The 18,263-nt window shown below is 46.3% G+C and overlaps 1 protein-coding gene across 2 annotated transcripts; it reads left to right on the top strand.

The window, feature by feature from the left end:
• Window positions 1–301: 301 nt before the first annotated feature.
• Window positions 302–5,549, top strand: LOC109740532 (calmodulin-binding protein 60 D). 2 transcript variants are annotated; one of them, XM_020299582.3, is made up of 9 exons: window positions 302–536; window positions 633–797; window positions 1,746–1,821; window positions 1,918–1,988; window positions 2,097–2,590; window positions 2,672–2,832; window positions 2,921–3,124; window positions 3,937–4,165; window positions 4,672–5,549. In XM_020299582.3, exons 2-9 carry the CDS (start codon window positions 673–675, stop codon window positions 5,253–5,255), a joined length of 1,944 nt encoding a protein of 647 aa, XP_020155171.1. In that variant the 5' UTR covers window positions 302–536; window positions 633–672; the 3' UTR covers window positions 5,256–5,549. The 2 variants fall into 2 exon arrangements, with proteins under 2 accessions (XP_020155171.1, XP_020155170.1); XM_020299581.3 differs by having other exon boundaries at window positions 322–536; window positions 4,669–5,549.
• Window positions 5,550–18,263: the final 12,714 nt, after the last annotated feature.

Below are 18,263 nucleotides of genomic sequence, written 5' to 3' on the forward strand. Positions count from 1 at the left end.
CATACGTTGTAGCGTAGTGCCCACTTGGCGACCCACTGTCAGCGAAATTAAACCAGTCATCAGCCCAACACACCGACCGACTAGCGGGCCATCGAGGCACTGTCAGTGACAAGCGCGGGTGAACACGGCAGTGCACAATCCTCATGCAGAAAAATAATGGCCAGGATAGCCGCCACGGCTTTGAGCACTCTCCGGCCTCCAACCTACCCGCCAAACCCACTGACATGCGGTCCCGGTTGCCGATGTCCCACTTGTCATCCAGGTCACTCGACAGACGGGCGCGCGCGGTTGTTGACGCCTCGTACGCGAACCAAAACGAGTAAACAAAGCAAAGGCAAAGGGCGGGCGGCCGGGCGCCACCACCACCCACGCCACACATAGATCTCTCTCTCTCTCTGTCCCTTGCTTTGCCTCTAGTCGTCGCCCAGTCGCTGCCGCACTGCTCCGGCTCCAGCTCGAGCCCCGGCTCCTTCCCCAACCCTCGTGCCGCGACCCCCCGCAGCAGATTTTTTGTGTGCCGGTTGCTAGTTGATAAGGTGCGGCACCGCGCCTCCTTGTCTCTGCGATTCAAGGTGTTGATTTTTACGTTGTTTTGGTCCGATTGTTTTTAATCCCCGCGTTTGTGGTCGCAGATCTGACTCACGGCGCCGGCAAGGTTGTGGCGCCACGGGGATGCAAAGGCAGGGGCGGCACATGGAGCGGTCCGGCTCCAAGCGGGCGCTAGACCCTGGCGGCAGTGGCGGCGGCGGCGACGACGAACGTGATCCTAAACGGCCGCGCGTCCCGGCCCTCGCCAGGTGAGTGTGGGAGACCCAAATTAATAGGTTTGTGAGGGTGGCGCTTCCTAGGGTTTGGGTTAGCGATTTGCTGTAGTACTACTAGCTTAAACTCAGATGCCATTAAGAGGAGATGCTATCGTAATTAATGATTGGCCCAGTTCGTGTTCATACCGCTTCTGTTTTATACTGACCTTCTTTAATGCGGAAAAGTGTGCATTTGCTCTCAGCAAAAGGTGCTAAATCTCTGTATCTGCTCTAAAATCGGGCAGTTAAAGACTTAAAAGTTCACTTACACTTGAACGGACTAGTTAATGGAGAATAAGAGTTTCCTTCTACAAAATCTAGAGTGGGATTGAAAACTTAGGTTTTTGTGTGAGAAGTAAGAACAAGTCCTGCATCGGCCATTTTTGTTGAAAGATTGCTTCAAAACATTTTTATGAACTCTAAAGTCTATTGTCATCCGTAACAAGACATAGGCACATATAATCAGTCAATCAGTTCCTTGGTTGGTAGTGTTTAAGATTGCTACACAAGATGAGGGTTATTCACGGGAATTTATATATAATATATCTGTGAATCTGTGATATATCTAATTTTTGAATTAAATAAAAAGCCCTTTGATATATATACTGGACTAGGACTCAAATTGACAGAATTTTCCTATTTTAGTAAGATATTGAGTGGAATTCGTAATGGGCACCTATCTCATCTGCTTCAGTTTATCATTCATTGACTACTTGAACTTGAATATCCATTTTCTGAAACCGCATGACAACTATGTGACACATGCTTAATTTCATTGAAGAATTTTATCTTGGTTGACCATTGCACAACAAATGGTATACGTAAATCTAAGGTTCTAAGGTGTGCATCCTTTGTTCCTTTGTATCGTTCACTTTGATTTATTATACCATGCTTTGATAAATCCCTGATAATTTACCTCAGCAACTTGTCCTTTTCTTTCAGTGTCATTGTAGAAGCTCTCAAGTTGGACAGTTTGCAGAAGCTTTGTTCATCCCTGGAGCCGATTCTCCGAAGAGTTGTGAGTTAAAGAACACGCGGCATCTTGTATTAACCTGTTGATATATTCATTTGGCTGCTTTTTATGATCAGTCGACACATGTTATTTGATTTGTAGGTCAGCGAAGAAGTAGAGCGTGCTCTAGCCAAACTGGGACCTGCAGCAGCACCTGCTAGAATTGAAGGAAGGTAAGCTTATGCAGCTTGTTCTTGGTGACATGCCATATGAATAGATGTAGATCTATATATCTAGTGGTATTTGGATCTGTCACTTAAGTCAAACTTCATGTTAAACAGGACCTCTCCCAAAAGAATTGAAGGCCCTAATGGTAGTAATCTCCAGCTTCAATTTCGGAGTAGGTTAGCACTCCCACTCTTTACCGGAGGAAAAGTGGAAGGCGAGCAGGGAGCAGCAATACATGTTGTGCTGTTGGATGCAAACACTGGACATGTTGTTACTTCAGGACCCGAGTCATTTGCAAAACTGGATGTTCTTGTGCTCGAGGGTGATTTTAATAAAGAGAAGGACGAGGATTGGACTGAAGAGGAATTTGAGAGCCACATTGTGAAAGAACGTGAAGGGAAGAGACCTCTTTTAAACGGTGATATCCATGTGACACTTAAAGAAGGCGTAGGGACCATAGGGGAGCTTATCTTCACTGACAATTCCAGTTGGATAAGGAGCAGAAAATTCAGACTTGGGATGAGGGTCTCTTCAGGATTTTGTGAAGGAATTCGTATCAAAGAGGCGAAGACAGAAGCTTTTACTGTGAAAGATCACAGAGGAGAATGTATGTTTTAGTGTTTTGTACTGATCTAGTGCCATTGTTAAATTATCTAAAATGTACTTATGTATTCCCTCTTTTTTGTAGTGTACAAGAAACATTACCCTCCTGCGCTTAAGGATGATGTTTGGAGATTGGAAAAGATTGGAAAGGACGGTGCATTCCACGGGAAACTAAACTCAAACGGAATATATACAGTTGAACATTTTCTTCAACTTCTTGTTAAAGATCAGCAGAAGTTAAGAAGTGTAAGTTGTATTGTTTCCCTGACTTTTGAGTTGTGAACCTTGCTGGTGCGTAGCCAAATATCAGCTTCTTCTATTGGACCTTTTGCAGATCCTTGGCACTGGCATGTCAAATAAGATGTGGGAAAGTCTTGTTGAACATGCGAAAACTTGCGTTCTGAGTGGCAAGCATTATATATATTACTCGAAGGATACAGCAAGTGTTGGTGCAATATTCAATAACATATATGAGTTCACTGGTTTGATTGCTGATGATCAGTTTATTTCAACGGAAAATCTTACTGAAAACCAGAGGGTTAGTATGTTCTACATGCCCTGTTGATTCACATAACTGGATGTTTTAATATCTTGTCTGCAATTGATAATCTATAAATTTAGATACTTGATGTTATATATTTTTCTCTGGTATCTTGAATGTTGGTGCCTATTAATATGTAGTATTAAATGCATGCATATTTCTCATTCTTAAAGTTGCCCTGCTTTCCTGACCATCAAATGTCTATTGGCCATTGTTACTCTTGCCTGGAGTAGTCTGTTAAACTTATCAGGCCTAGTCAGGGCATTCACACTACCTAAAAGTTTGGTTTCAGTAGGACTGTTGCCTATATTATTTTTGGCTGGAACTGTTTCCCGTATTAACTTATTTGAGGTCGTACCATATACCATGAGCCTATGACACTCAGAAACTTCCTTTATTGGAGATCAGATTGAGAAAAAATCCCACTGAGAAACATTTAAATGGTCATATTGTAGTTAGAGTAATCTTGGGCATCTCTCATGGAGATTTGCACCTTTTCTTCAATTCAGTTACTCAATTGAGTGACTTGCTCAACCTGGCTAATTATCAGCATTATGATATTTCTAGTTTTATGAAAGTATTTTTTTTTCTGAAGATATATCTTTCATTCTCAGTATGAGATGTTATGTGGCATACAGCAGAATAGATAAAACAAAACACAGTATGGTTCTCTTACAATATTCTTGAAGGAATCCGATGACACATTCTATACTGCCCCTTACTCCAATTGTGATCTGATCCTCATATGGCTATATCTGAATTAGAGAACCTATTATCGCGAAAGTCACCATCACTTTACTTTGCCACAGGTGTTTGCGGATACATTGGTGAAGCAAGCATACGATGATTGGATCAACGTTGTAGAATATGATGGCAAGGGATTGTTGAAATTTAAGCAGAAAAAGAAATCTGTCACAACAAGAAGTGATGCTGCAAATGTCTCTACAAGCTACACTTATGATTCAGCGCACTCTCAGAAACAATTGGCACGAGGACATCCCAATATTGAGCGATCTCTCATGAGCAGTACCAGTAAGGGTAGGTTTTGGCCTCTTGTAGCTGAAGACAGGTTTTGTGAATGTTTTTGGTGCACCCTTCGTATAAGCCAAGCTTCTTGAGCAGTTATCTAGATTATTTAAAATGAACTCAAATTCTATTATGACCTAAACTTCATGGTTCCAGTTTCTATCCACCTACCATCCTTCATGACAATACATATTGTTTCCAGGGTCTATTTCTCTTGCTAACATTCTTTTGTATCTTTCTGTATTAATGTGTCTGAAGTATGCAAAATGGGAGTGATGCACCATCAGGGTCTAAAAAGTAACCATATTTTTATTCCTGCTCACAAATGAAAAATGTTTTAGAATGTATATTTTACCAATTTAGTGGATTTATGTGCTTAGAAAAGCTTTCTTTACAGCATTGCTGATTGTTGTATCTGTTTATTTGCATGCCGCACTTCTAAGCCCTGATAGCATTTTATTTTTCCTTTGTTAATTACTATTATCTTGACTTTATAATTCTTTTGTTCTGTTCAGCAGAAGAGACAAGAATTGCATCCAACGGGAACCAGGTAGCGATATATGCAGCCAATCCTCAGGACATCTCACCAAGTATTACCATGCAATATGGCATGAGTTCATTGATCCCTGAAGGCCAGTTCAATGGCTCTTCCATCCAAACTCAAGCATCAAGAAGCTCCAACATGCTAGCATTTGGCCCTCCACCACAGCAGCAGCAGAACTTCGAATTCTCAACACTTGGTCTGTCCATGCAATCCCCAGCTCTTAATCCTTTTGATGACTGGCCTGGACGGTCACAGGAGAACCGTGGTGGTGTTGATGACTTCCTGATGGAGGAGATAAGAGTGAGAAGCCATGACATACTGGAGAATGAAGAAGAGATGCAACATATGCTGCGCATTCTTAGCGGCGGGGCAGCAGCAAACATGAATACGTACATCCCTTCTCCTATACCGACCTACAACTTCGAGGATGATCGTGCTCCCTCATCTGGCAAGGCTGTTGTTGGGTGGCTTAAGATTAAGGCTGCCATGCGGTGGGGCATCTTCGTCAGGAAGAAAGCCGCCGAGAGAAGAGCTCAGCTTGTTGAGCTGGATGATTAGGGGATACGGTTGTTGGTAAGACACTTGTTTTTCTCGTCTTCAACGAAGCTCAGCTTGTTGAGCTGGATGACTAGGGCATCTTCGTCAGGAAGAAAGCTTCGTTGACGCTTATGTGTAACAGCGAGCAGGATCTCAAGCTCCCAAAAGTATGAATGGACTCGCGTTGGTTGTATAGGTAGCTGTTTGATGGTCATTATCTAAGTTTTATTAGTGTTCAGAAAAAAGAAACTGTTACAACTGTGCAAACTTATTTGTTGGAGATTGGACAATTGAAACAGACTTTGTTTGTGGGAACTAGCAGGTCTCTGTTTTTGCATCAAATGGGCAAATGACAAACTATATCCGAACAACACGGTCAGGACGTTCGCGGGCGATTTTTATGGACGGCTTTGGAGATGTCCGTAGTTGACATTAGTCCATGGCATCCTCTAGTGCTTTGTTGCCATCTTGAATAAATTTGGAGCTACTACAGATGGGGCCTTCACCATTTACCATCTGTCAGTTCAGAAGAGGCCTTGCTGCCATCTTGAATCTGAATTTTGGTGCAGGCAGAGAGGACATGTAGATCAATTTTGTCTCGTTATTTTTTCTCTTCACGATCTGTCCTTACTTCCCCAAGCAAACCATGGCCTGCTTAATTTATTTTTTAAACAGAGGCAAAATATTTGCCTCATATATTAAATAAGGAGAGAGAGAGAGTTTTACAAGCGGCCACAATAGCGGCATGACAATTGCATGACAGTTACTCACGTGACATAATAAGCCCTAGTTCCTTAGCACCCGCAGTAACCCAAAGCTTCGTCTCATTGACAATCATCTGCAGAAGAATCGGTGGTGGTGCACTCTTGTGGCAAACACTCGGGAGTTTTTCTCGTTCCATATCGTCCAAGAGACAACATGGTGAGGAGAGTGGCAAACACTCGGGAGTTTTTCTCGTTCCATATCGTCCAAGAGACAACACGGTGAGGAAGGTCATCACACGCCTATTTGGGTTGTGCATTTCGGCTCATTTATCCTACCACTCAAAAACGGCTCCCGCAAGGTGCTACACGGAGGGGTCCAAGTGATCTAGGCCAAGCTTGTCAATGACCAAGCACCGAAGTCTAATAGTATAGTGGCACTTGAAGAAATGGTGTGCATCCGTTTCTTGCTTCCGTTTGCAGAGAGGGCAGAGACCACAATTCGCCCAACGTACTGATTAATTTTAAGACTACTATGCATCTCAATATCGTCAACATTCAGTAAAAGCAGGCTTTTGGGCATCCGTGTGTTCTGCAGCAAAAAGGAGTCAAAACATATATCTGCTCAGAGAAGTTTCAGCCCTAGTGTCTCCATGCATTTTCGTGCATCACCATCACTTTATATCAAAAAATGCACAAAGCAAGAATTGTTATCTATACCGATTATAATAATTGTAGACTTGTAAATACGCACTGGTTAACTAATCACCAGTGTTTGCCACGTGATTCATGTGGAAGATTAACAAGTTTGAGGCTTGTCATGTGGTTACGAGTAGGTATCCGATATTTGTCTCTTGCATCAGGACTACGTGTTTCGTTGTTATGCAAAAAAGATCTGTTAGGGCATCTCCAACGCCAACCCGTAAACCTTCGCAATCGTTCAGGCCGGGCTGTTCGGACCGCGAAAACCGTCCAACGCGGTCCTGAACCGGTCTGCGGAGCGGTCCGGACGTGATTTTTTCCGAAAACTGGAGACAAAGTTGGGGAGGTTGCGGGAGTCGGATCGATACCAAGTCCGTTTCTGACCGCCCTGACCAATTAAAAACCCCTCACCACTCTCGCGTGTTTTCGGTCAGCGCTGCTCTAGAGCGCCAGTACCCACATTCATGCCCGCGTAGAGCGGACACGACCGCTCATTGGCGCCGACATTGAAGCGGCGCACCGGCCGAGAGAGCGCCGCCCGCGCCGCTTCCCGGTGTAGGCGACTGTCGCGCGTTCAAACGACACGACGTTCGCCCATTCGTCCGTCTGCCGCCCGCATTGATGGCACGCGGTTGCCGAGGTGTCTCCTCCAGCGCCACCCGTCCACTCGTCTGCCGCCCACCGGTGCTATATAAACCGTCGCTTCGGCCCTAGCCACAGTCATCCCTCTCCATACCACTCCCCACCATGGATCCCTCCACGGCCAAAGCTGTTTGGGACGGGCTGGCGTCGGTGTAGAAAGAAGGCCATGGCCGCCATTGATGCCGACTGGCAGTCCGGCAGGTAGCCAGAGGACGTGCAAATGGAGGACACCTCCAATGACGAGCCAACGCCACCCTCTTCTTCCTCTGCGGCACCCTCCTCTTCCTCCGCGGCACCCTCACCGGTGCATTGCACCCTGACCATCGGCAAGGCTCGTTCCCATTATATGGACATGGTGTGGGAGGAGCAGTTTCGGGAGGCGCAGGCCGACACCAAATACAACCACAACCTCCTTCAGGAGCATCTACATGCGGAGAAGCAGGTCGCCGCCGGCAGGGCAGTCGCGCCGGACACGGACCTGGCGGAGCTGGAGGCACTGCTCGAGTCCTACCATTCCACCCGCGAGATCCGCCTCGCCCGCTGGCGGTACCGGCAACGGGTGGCGGAGGTGGCGGCCGCCGGCAAGGAGCGGGAGGACGACGCGGGCGAGGCGTTGTTCGACGACACCGACGATGAGGAGGCCGTGCCCCGGCGCCACGACCACGAAGAAGCCGACACGTCCGCGTGCGTTGTCGACAGCGAGGAAGAGTAGTGCACGGTATGTCGCCACCGCTCGGGTCCCAAGAAGGCCACCACCTCTCCCCTCCTGTCGATGCCAAGCTTGGTGGGCTCAGCATCGACGACCAATTAGTCGCTTGGCGGCGATGTCGAGGCGGACAACTTCACTTCCAGGGGCTCCGGAGGCAGTGGTCACGGAGACGGAACTGGAAAAGGTGAAGCTTCCGTTCTCTTGGTTCATGGCCGGAGCGGGATCGGACGCTGGCGATCATTTAGATTAGCCCGCCTAGGACCGCTTTCATGTATTTTTAATAAAACCCGTCATGTTTATATGAAAATCCAGTCTTTTTATATGAAATCCGTCATGTTTGCACGAATTTCGTCCGGTTGGTTTGAGTTATTATGAAAATGTATGCGGCTAGTGTTGGATGGATGCCTTCTACATCCATGTCCGTGGACTGCCCCCCCCCGGCGTCCGAGGACGGATGCAGAAGGTTTTTTGCAGGTTGCCGTTGGAGATGCCCTTAACATTTGCTTATACTCCATCCGTCCAAAATAATTGAAGTTCTAGCTTTGTCCCAAGTCAAGCTTGCCTAATTTTGATCAAATCTACAGAAAAATGTGATGATATCTGCAAGACCAAATACATATATCACTGAAATGTATTTCATAAAAAAGCTCATTAGACTAATTTGGTATTCTAGACGTTAGTATATAAGTTTTATTTGAGACACTCCCAGAACTTCAATTATGTTTAAATTGAGGTAGTACCTTTTTTTGGGGGGGGGGGGGGGGGGGGGGACTTCTGATCTATTCATCACCTGTCATGGTAGTACAAGGAGCACAAGGAATAATAAAAAATAATCCAGACATGTAGACCACCTACCGACGACTACAAGCAGCAGAGCGAGCCGATATATTCACCACCTGTCATGGTAGTATAAGGAACATCAGGAATAATAATAAATAATCCAGACATGTAGACCACCTACCGACGACTACAAGCAGCAGAGCGAGCCAAAGGCGCGCAGCCGTCATTGCCCCTCCCTCACCGGAGCCAGGTAAAACTTGTTGTATTAGACATGCGAAAAGACGTCGTGCTAAGCCTCCACGTGACTAACACATTAGAATAGCAACCATCAATAATGAAGAGAAGCGTAACATGTAGACACACGAATGAAGACTGGATTCACTAGCTCCACCGAAGGACCACACCCATCAAATCCCACGAGATTCATCGGAGGCACACCTTCAGACACCATTCCACGACGCTAAACGCACCGCCTGTACAGTAGTACAGGGCTAAGCAAGGAGGGCTTTATTCCATCTCCAGGAAGCCGCCGCCACCTTGCCTCCTTCCTAAAAAGGACACAAACCCTGACAGGCCTAAAAAACACCTAAAAACGTAGCAGGAACTCTTACGTCGGCAAGGGTCGAGGTCCACTGCACCTCCATTGCCCTGAGCCACCGAGGATGAAGCAGACCGGCGGGGGCGCCTACATGAGGCATAGAAACGGGGGTAGTACTTGACTAACACCCTTTCATTAAAATTTCTAATTCATTCCATCAACAAATAACCTTCATTCAAACTTTTCTCGCAAAAGAAAATATCAACACCACCTAGTTAACTTTATGTTCTGAACCGCGAGATCGCTTCTCCCTTGCATCTCCCGTTCCTACTCGGACTCCGACGTGGGGACATCAAGGAGCGTGTGTGTACCCTGAGAGCATCTCCGTAGCTTGTGTATTTGGTTGTGCATATGTCTGTACAGAAATGGTCTAAAAAGATTCGTCCTTCATATATACAACTAGTTTTTCAAAGGATTGTCTATATACAAATTGTTTATATTCTCCCTCCTACCCGTCTGTAAACTGCCACGCAAACAGATATGTATCTAAATGTATTTTAATTTATAATACATCCGTTTGAGCGATAATTATTTATAAAACAGAGGAAGTATATTTTAATACTATTATGTTATAACTATTAAAACGGATGTGTATACAAAATACAGACAATATGAAGCAAAGACGCTCTCAGCTGATTGTCTATAGGATAGTTCACGTTTGGGCAATGTCCATCGACCGTCCACATTTAGACACACACTCATATTTAGACAATCTGCTAGAGAGCATTTTTTTGTCCCACATTGTCTATATCTCATACAGTGTCAGCGCCCACAAGGACAGAGCCAGTCATCCAGAAGCGCGAGGTGTCGAGGACTCGACTCGTGGGCCGGCAGCCTCGCGTCCCACTCGCAATCGACGACCCCCCCAGTGGCTTGCAGGCCTAGACTGGGCCCGTTAAGGGTGTACGCTGATATATGTGGGTGTGTGTGCGTTGCGTGGGGATTGGGAAAGGAGTTGGTGGCTTCGGCCATGGCTAGTGTGTGGCGTGCGTGAGCTTGTGCATATGTTCATGGTGACTTAGCTACATCTGAGATCAATACAAGTTATATCCTCACATATGGTATCGGAGCCGTTCCATCCTGGAGATTCCCCACCACCCACACCGCATGAGATTCAGCAATTTGCGACGGCGGCAGGCCATGGAGGGTTTGTCAGCAGAGGGGCGCAACATCCACGGGCTTGTCAAATCCGCCATCACCGACGATCTCGATCAGCGCCTCAAGGTACACAGCGAAGATCTTCTCAAATCCATGACCAAATTGCTCCAGGACTCGACCAAAACCTTGGATGGCCTTATCACGACACGCGTTGACGGTGCCCGCTCCGAGCTCCTCCTCGACATCGACCAGATCCGCGTGGAATTGGAGCGAGGGGACAAGGCCGACGGCGACGGCCGGATTGGAAGGCCTCCCTCATCAAGCAGAGACGCCGGAGAAGGCTGGGACACGTTTCTTCTTGATCCTCATGGAGCCGACATGTTCAGTAAGTCCAAAGCCCACAGCATCTACGTTCCACCTCCGGCCAGGAACGGGCGTGAATTACCTTCTCCTCGTGAGTTTCAGTCTCCTCGAGATCTCATCACACTGGATCAGGGTGAGCAGTATAGTTCAGGGCCGAGAGTTGAGCTGCCACGTTTCGATGGCTCGAATCCCAGATTGTGGCAAGCGAGATGCGAGGACTATTTCAAGCTATGGGGCATGCACCACAGCCGGTGGATTTCGTATGCCACAACTCAATTCGAGGGGCAGCTGCTCGCTGGTTGGAGTCTGTACAGAGGAGAACATCGGGGTTACAGTGGACTGAATTTTGCAATCTCCTGCAATCGAGATTTGGCCGCAACCAACACCAGAATTTGCTGAGGAAAATGTTCAGAATCGGTCAGACTGGCACTGTCGAAGAATATGTAGATCAATTCTCTGAACTGTATGACCAACTCACTGCTTATGAGACCAATCCTGATCCACTGCATTATACCACCAGGTTCATTGATGGGTTGAAACCAGGAGTCCGAATGGCCATTGCAATGCAAAAACCCAGGGATTTGGACACTGCATATGAACTGGCTCTGCTACACGAAGAGTTGGGAGAAGTGTCATACCATCAAGCCAGTCCTATGACAAAAAGGAGTTCTGCATCAGCCGGACAGTATGCTTATAAGTCCAAAAATGCAGAAGAGCGACGACTAGCTGATACTCAAGGGCCAGCAACAACTGAAGATAAGTGGGTATTCTTGAGGAATTTCAGGAAAGAAAAAGGGTTGTGCTTCATTTGTGGTGAAAAATGGTCCAAGGACCATCAGTGCAAGTCTACTATACAGTTACAAGTTGTTCAGGAACTCATTGAGCAACTATAAAGCCCTGTTACCTCTCTGGATGAATCTGACAGTGATACTGACAATTTGATGATGCTATCAGCAGCTGCTGTAAGCAACTGTGCGTCGAAGTTGTCCCTCACCTTACCAGTACTTCTACAAGGTGTTGAGCTCAGGTTCCTAGTTGACTCTGGAAGCACTCACTCATTCTTGGACAATTCTCATCAGCATGTGGTTCCAACAGTAACTGCAATTAAGGCTGTCTCTGTCAAGGTTGCAGGAGGAGGGAAGTTGAGCTATACACAGCAAGCTAAACACTGCCAATGGAGTTGTCAGAGACAAAACTTTGTGCATGATTTCAGAATCCTAACTCTTGGGGGCTATGATGGTATTCTGGGCCTCGACTGGCTAGCCAAGCATAGTCCAATGTACATCGATTGGGAACAGAAATGGCTCTCCTTCCAGTATAAAGGCACTGCTGTTACCCTACAAGGAGAATTACCTGAAGAGTGTGCATTCACTATCATGGAAATTTTCCAAAACAGCACTGCTGGAAACAGTGAGCAGTTACCTGAGATACAAGCTCTATTGGACAAGTATGCTGAGGTTTTTGTTCCACCAACTAGTTTACCTCCCAGAAGACAATATGACCACAGTATTCCCCTGATACCTGGAGCTCAGCCAGTGTCCATTCGACCATACATAATTGCTCCTCACCTGAAAATTGAAATGGAAAAGCAGGTAGCAGAAATGTTGCAGGGAGGGTTAATTCAAGTGAGTAACAACCCTTTCTCTTCTCCAGCACTAATGGTCAAAAAGAAGGAAGAAGGAGCTTGGAGGTTGGTCATAGACTTCAGACATGTCAATGCACTCACAGTGAAAAGCAAATATCCTATCCCTGTTATTGATGAGCTCCTAGATGAACTTGTTGGTGCTCGTTGGTTTTCTAAATTGGACCTCAGAGCAGGATACCATCAGATCAGACTTGCACCAGGAGAAGAGTTTAAAACTGCCTTTCAGACACACATTGGTCACTATGAATTCACTGTTGTGGCCATGGGGCTGGCTGGAGCTCCCAATACATTCCAAGGGGCAATGAACACAGATCTAGCTCTAGTCCTAAGAGGTGAGGATCCCTGTGCTGTATGTTTCTTTGATGATATCCTAGTTTTCAGCAAAACTTTCAAGCAACATCTCCTACACCTGGACAAGGTATTGGGTATTCTGCTAGAGAAACAATGGAAGGTGAAACTCAGTAAGTGTGATTTTGCCAAGCAAGAGATTGCTTACCTTGGTCATGTCATAAGTGGCAAGGGGGTTTCCACTGATGCCAGTAAAATCACAGCTGTTAAGAACTGGCCAACTCCTACTGATGTGAAGCAGGTCAGAGGATTTTGGGCTTAACTGGGTACTACAGGAAGTTTATCAAAAACTATGGTGTGATTAGCAGACCCCTGGCTGAATTGTTGAAAAAGGGGGCTATATTTGTGTGGACTCCTGATACTAAATTAGCTTTCCAAACACTGAAGCAAGCTATGATTCATGCTCCTGTCTTAGCTCTTCCAGATTACTCCAAGCAGTTTGTGGTGGAAACAAATGCATGTGAAGTTGGTATTGGGGCTGTTCTCATGCAGCAGGATCATCCAATTGCATTTGTCAGCAGAGCCCTAGGTCCTAAGAACAGAGGTCTTTCTGTACATGAGAAGGAATACATGGCAATATTACTAGCTATTGAGCAGTGGAGACCATACTTACAATTTCAGGAGTTCATTATCAAGACAGATCAAAAGATCTTGGTTCATCTGTCTGATCAAAGATTACACACCCCTTGGCAACAAAAAGCACTCACCAAAATGATGGGCCTCAACTATGGGATCATGTATAAGAAAGGATGTGACAATTCAACAGCAGATGCTCTTTCTAGAAGGCCTCATGCAGATTCTCAGCTGCTAACAATATCATGTGCTCAACCCAGTTGGCTAGATGAAGTTGTCAGGAGTTACACAAATGATCCTAAAGCACAAGAGTTACTGTGCCAACTGACCCTGCAACCAGGCTCCAAAGATAAATTTCAGCTGGTTAATGGGATAATAAAGTACAAAGGTTGCATCTGGGTGGGTAATGACAGTACCTTGCATATCAGAATTTGCCAAGATTTTAATAACACACCTTTGGGAGGGCACTCTGGTTTCCCAGTTACGTATAAGAGAATTCGTGCTCTCTTTAAGTGGGTTGGTACGAAGAAGGCCATTCAGCAGTTTATGCAATCTTGCTTAGTGTGTCAGCAAGCGAAGCCTGAGCGTGTGGCTTACCCGGGACTGCTATCACCATTGCCAGTACCTGCCAAGGCCTGGGCAACGGTGACAATGGACTTTATCTTAGGATTACCTCCTTCAGGCCAGTTTGACTACATTATGGTCATCATCGACAAATTTACAAAGTATGGCCACTTTGTTCCTGTCAAACACCCCTACACGGCCCAGAAAATTGCTGATCTTTTCCTGGACAATGTCTATAAGCTTCATGGCATGCCTCTGTACATTGTGTCAGACCGGGACCCTGTCTTTACCAGCAATTTTGGGCAATTTTTGGTCAAGAGAACTGGAGCTATCCTTAACATGAGCACTGCATACCATCCGGAGACTGACGGTCAGACCGAGCGAGTGAATCAACAGGTTGAGTGTTTCCTGAGATGCTTTATCAATGCCCACCCCAGCAAGTGGTCCAAGTGGCTTCCCCTGTGTGAATTCTGGTACAATACAAACTGGCATTCAGCTCTCAACAAATCGCCGTTTGAAGTTCTTTATGGACATAGCCCCAGGTATTTTGGGATATCAGCTTCAGATACGGTTGCCCCGGTTGATTTGCAGCAGTGGTTGGAAGCCAGGGAGGTTGTGCAACAATGGGTTCGTCAACACTTGTTGCGTGTTCAGCAGCGAATGAAATGCCAGGCTGACAAACATCGCACGGAGAGGACATTTGAGGTGGGTGACAAGGTGTTTCTCAAGCTCCAGCCATATGGGCAATCGTCAGTGGCGCACCGGGCAAATCACAAACTTGCATTCAAGTACTTTGGGCCTTTCCTTATTCTGGAGAAAATTGGAGAGGTGGCTTACCGGTTGGAATTGCCAGCAGCTAGTAGGATCCACCCCGTCTTTCATGTCTCACAACTGAAGCGCTTTGTGCAACCACAGTACGAGGTACTTGATTCGCTCCCTTGTGCTGATGCTCATCTCCAAGTTCCTATTAAGATCCTACAGGAGCACATTCGGCGATCGGACAATCGTTCTGTGGCTCAAGCCTTGATCCAGTGGAGTGGTGGAGATGCATCTACAACAACCTGGGAGGACAAGGACTCGATTCGCCAGTTGTTCCCGCGAGCCCTGGCTTGGGGTCAAGCCGGTTCTGAAGGAGAGGGGGATGTCAGCGCCCACAAGGACAGAGCCAGTCATCCAGAAGCTCGAGGTGATGAGGACTCGACTCATGGGCCGGCAGCCTCGCGGCCCACTCGCGATCGATGACTCCCCCAGTGGCTTGCAGGCCTAGACTGGGCCCGTTAAGGGTGTACGCTGATATATGCGGGTGTGTGTGCGTTGCGTGGGGATTGGGAAAGGAGTTGGCGGCTTCGGCCATGGCTAGTGTGTGGCGTGCGTGAGCTTGTGCATACATTCATGGTGACTTAGCTACAGATCTGAGATCAATACAAGTTATATCCTCACATACAGACAACCATTTAGATAGGCTGCTAGAAATGCTCTGATCTAGGGTCATGGGATAGGGATAATTTTTTGTCTCTTTTTTTGTGGAGATTTACGTTTGACGGGTGTGGAGGCCTAAGGGCGTGTACAATGGTCATATCTTATAAGTATCACTTAGGATAAATGTTAAAGTGGAGACGAGAGAAAACATAAGAAAATGCTTGCTTTCTCTTAAGAGATGATCTCTTAGCAACAATATCTTTTACCGCATATTTAGCAATATACAGTTATCAGAGATAAGACTAAGAGATAGTCCATTGTACACAATTTTCTATTGTCTATTCTGAATTATGTGGCGGGCTTAAGATAAAAATTTCTTACCATCCATTATACATGCCATAATGTGTTGTCGTATATGAACAACAATATTCCATGGTTTTCCCGCTCTTCATAATGGTTCTCTCTTTACTACTGGTATCATTTTTTTGGAAAAGGAGGTTGACCTCCGGACTCTGCATCAGTCGATACATGTAGCCATATTATTAAAAAGTGTAACATGGTCTTAAGTTCAAAGGAAGCTCATAAACCGAGCAAAAATTGAAAAAATAAATATGTAAAGCGCCACATCCCGCAATAATGCGCCACATCCGGCGATAACGCCCCACATCCGGCGATAAAGAATAGGTTACGATGCCTACACACCTAGCCTATTATTAACTCGCCATCCAAATCGACTAAAGATAGCCCGTGCTACCGTCTCCCAGTGGTTGCACCCAATAGCCAAAATCTCCCTGTAGTCCGCATGAGTGAGTAACGACCACATACGGATCCAAGATGTAGCTCTCTAGTTAACCTGCAAAAAATAGTGAATTTTGTCCCATTAAAAATCATATCATTTCTAGTGTTCCATATAGCCCAAAATAGTGTTGGGGAACGCAGTATTTCAAATTTTTTTACCTACGATCACGTAAGATCTATCTAGGAGATGCATAGCAATGAGCGGGGAGAGTGTGTCCACGTACCCTCGTAGGCCGAAAACGGAAGCGTTTAGTAACGCGGTTGATGTAGTCGAACGTTTTCGCGATCCAACCGATCCAAGTACCAAACGTACGGCACCTCCGCGTTCAGCACACGTTCAGCTCGATGACGTCCCTCGACCTCTTGATCCAGTTGAGGCCGAGGGAGAGTTCCGTCAGCACGACGGCGTGGTGACGGTGATGATGAAGTTATCGGCGCAGGGCTTCGCCTAAGCACTACGACGGTATGGCCGAGGTGTGTAACTGTGGAGGGGGGCACCGCACACGGTTAAGAGAAACATGTGTGTCTGTGGAGTGCCCCCTCCCACGTATATAAAGGGGGGGAGGAGAGGAGGGCGCGCCTTAGGGAGGAGTCCTACTTGGACTCCCGGTCCAAGTAGGATTCGCCCCCCTTTCCTATTCCAACTAGGAGAAGGAGGGAAGGGGAAGGAGGGGAGAAGGAAGGAGGGGGGCGCCGCCCCCTCCTAGTCCAATTCGGACCAGCCCATGGGGGGGCACGCGGCCACCCCTCGAGGCCCCTCTCTCCTTTCCCCTAAAGCCCATTAAGGCCCATTACTCTCCCGGGGGGTTCCGGTAACCTCTCGGTACTCCAGAAAATACCCGAAACACTTCGGAACCATTCCGGTGTCCGAATATAACCTTCCAATATATCGATCTTTATGTCTCGACCATTTCGAGACTCCTCGTCATGTCCGTGATCTCATCTGGGACTCCGAAAAAACTTCAGTACATCAAATCACATAACTCATAATACAAATCCTCATCGAACGTTAAGCGTGCGGACCCTACGGGTCCGAGAACTATGTAGACATGACCGAGACACATCTCCGGTCAATAACCAATAGCGGAACCTGGATGCTCATATTGGCTCCTACATATTCTACGAAGATCTTTATCGGTCAAACCGCATAACAACATACATTGTTCCCTTTGTCATCGGTATGTTACTTGCCCGAGATTCGATCGTCGGTATCTCAATACCTAGTTCAATCTCGTTACCGGCAAGTCTCTTTACTCGTTCCGTAATACTTCATTCTGCAACTAACTCATTAGTCACATTGCTTGCAAGGCTTATAGTGATGAGAATTACCAAGAGGGCCCAGAGATACCTCTCCGAAACACGGAGTGACAAATCCTAATCTCGATCTATGCCAACCCAACAAACTCCTTCGGACACACCTCTGGAGCATCTTTATAATCACCCAGTTATGTTGTGACGTTTGATAGCACACGAGGTGTTCCTTCGATACATCAAAACACATAAAATCATAATACCGACCGTCATCGAACGTTAAGCGTGCGGACCCTACGCGTTCGAGAACTATGTAGACATGACCGAGACTCACTTTCGGTCAATAACCAATAGCGGAACCTGGATGCTCATATTGGTTCCTACATATTCTACGAAGATCTTTATCGGTCAAACCACATAACAACATACGTTGTTCCCTTTGTCATCGGTATGTTACTTGTCCGAGATTCGATCGTTGGTATCACCATACCTAGTTCAATCTCATTACTGGCAAGTCTCTTTACTCGTTCTGTAATGCATCATCCCGCAACTAACTCATTACTCACATTGCTTGCAAGGCTTATAGTGATGAGCATTACCGAGTGGGCCCAGATATACCTCTCCGAAACACGGAGTGACAGATCCTAATCTCGATCTATGCCAACTCAAAAAACACTATCGGAGACACCTGTAGAGCATCTTTATAATCACCCATTTACGTTGTGATGTTTGATAGCACACAAGGTGTTCCTCCGGTATTCGGGAGTTGCATAATCTCATAGTCAGAGGAACATGTATAAGTCATGATAAAAGCAATAGCAATAAAACTAAATGATCA

Source organism: Aegilops tauschii, chromosome 2 (assembly GCF_002575655.3).
Source record: "Aegilops tauschii subsp. strangulata cultivar AL8/78 chromosome 2, Aet v6.0, whole genome shotgun sequence".
NCBI lineage: Eukaryota > Viridiplantae > Streptophyta > Magnoliopsida > Poales > Poaceae > Aegilops > Aegilops tauschii.

Bases quoted from the DNA above. Each gene is read 5' to 3' on its own strand.
- LOC109740532 (XM_020299581.3), top strand. From the start codon at position 673: ATGCAAAGGCAGGGGCGGCACATGGAGCGGTCCGGCTCCAAGCGGGCG. The intron at 798-1,745 runs GTGAGTGTGGGA...CTTTTCTTTCAG, and splicing joins CGCGTCCCGGCCCTCGCCAG to TGTCATTGTAGAAGCTCTCA. The intron at 3,125-3,936 runs GTTAGTATGTTC...ACTTTGCCACAG, and splicing joins ATCTTACTGAAAACCAGAGG to GTGTTTGCGGATACATTGGT.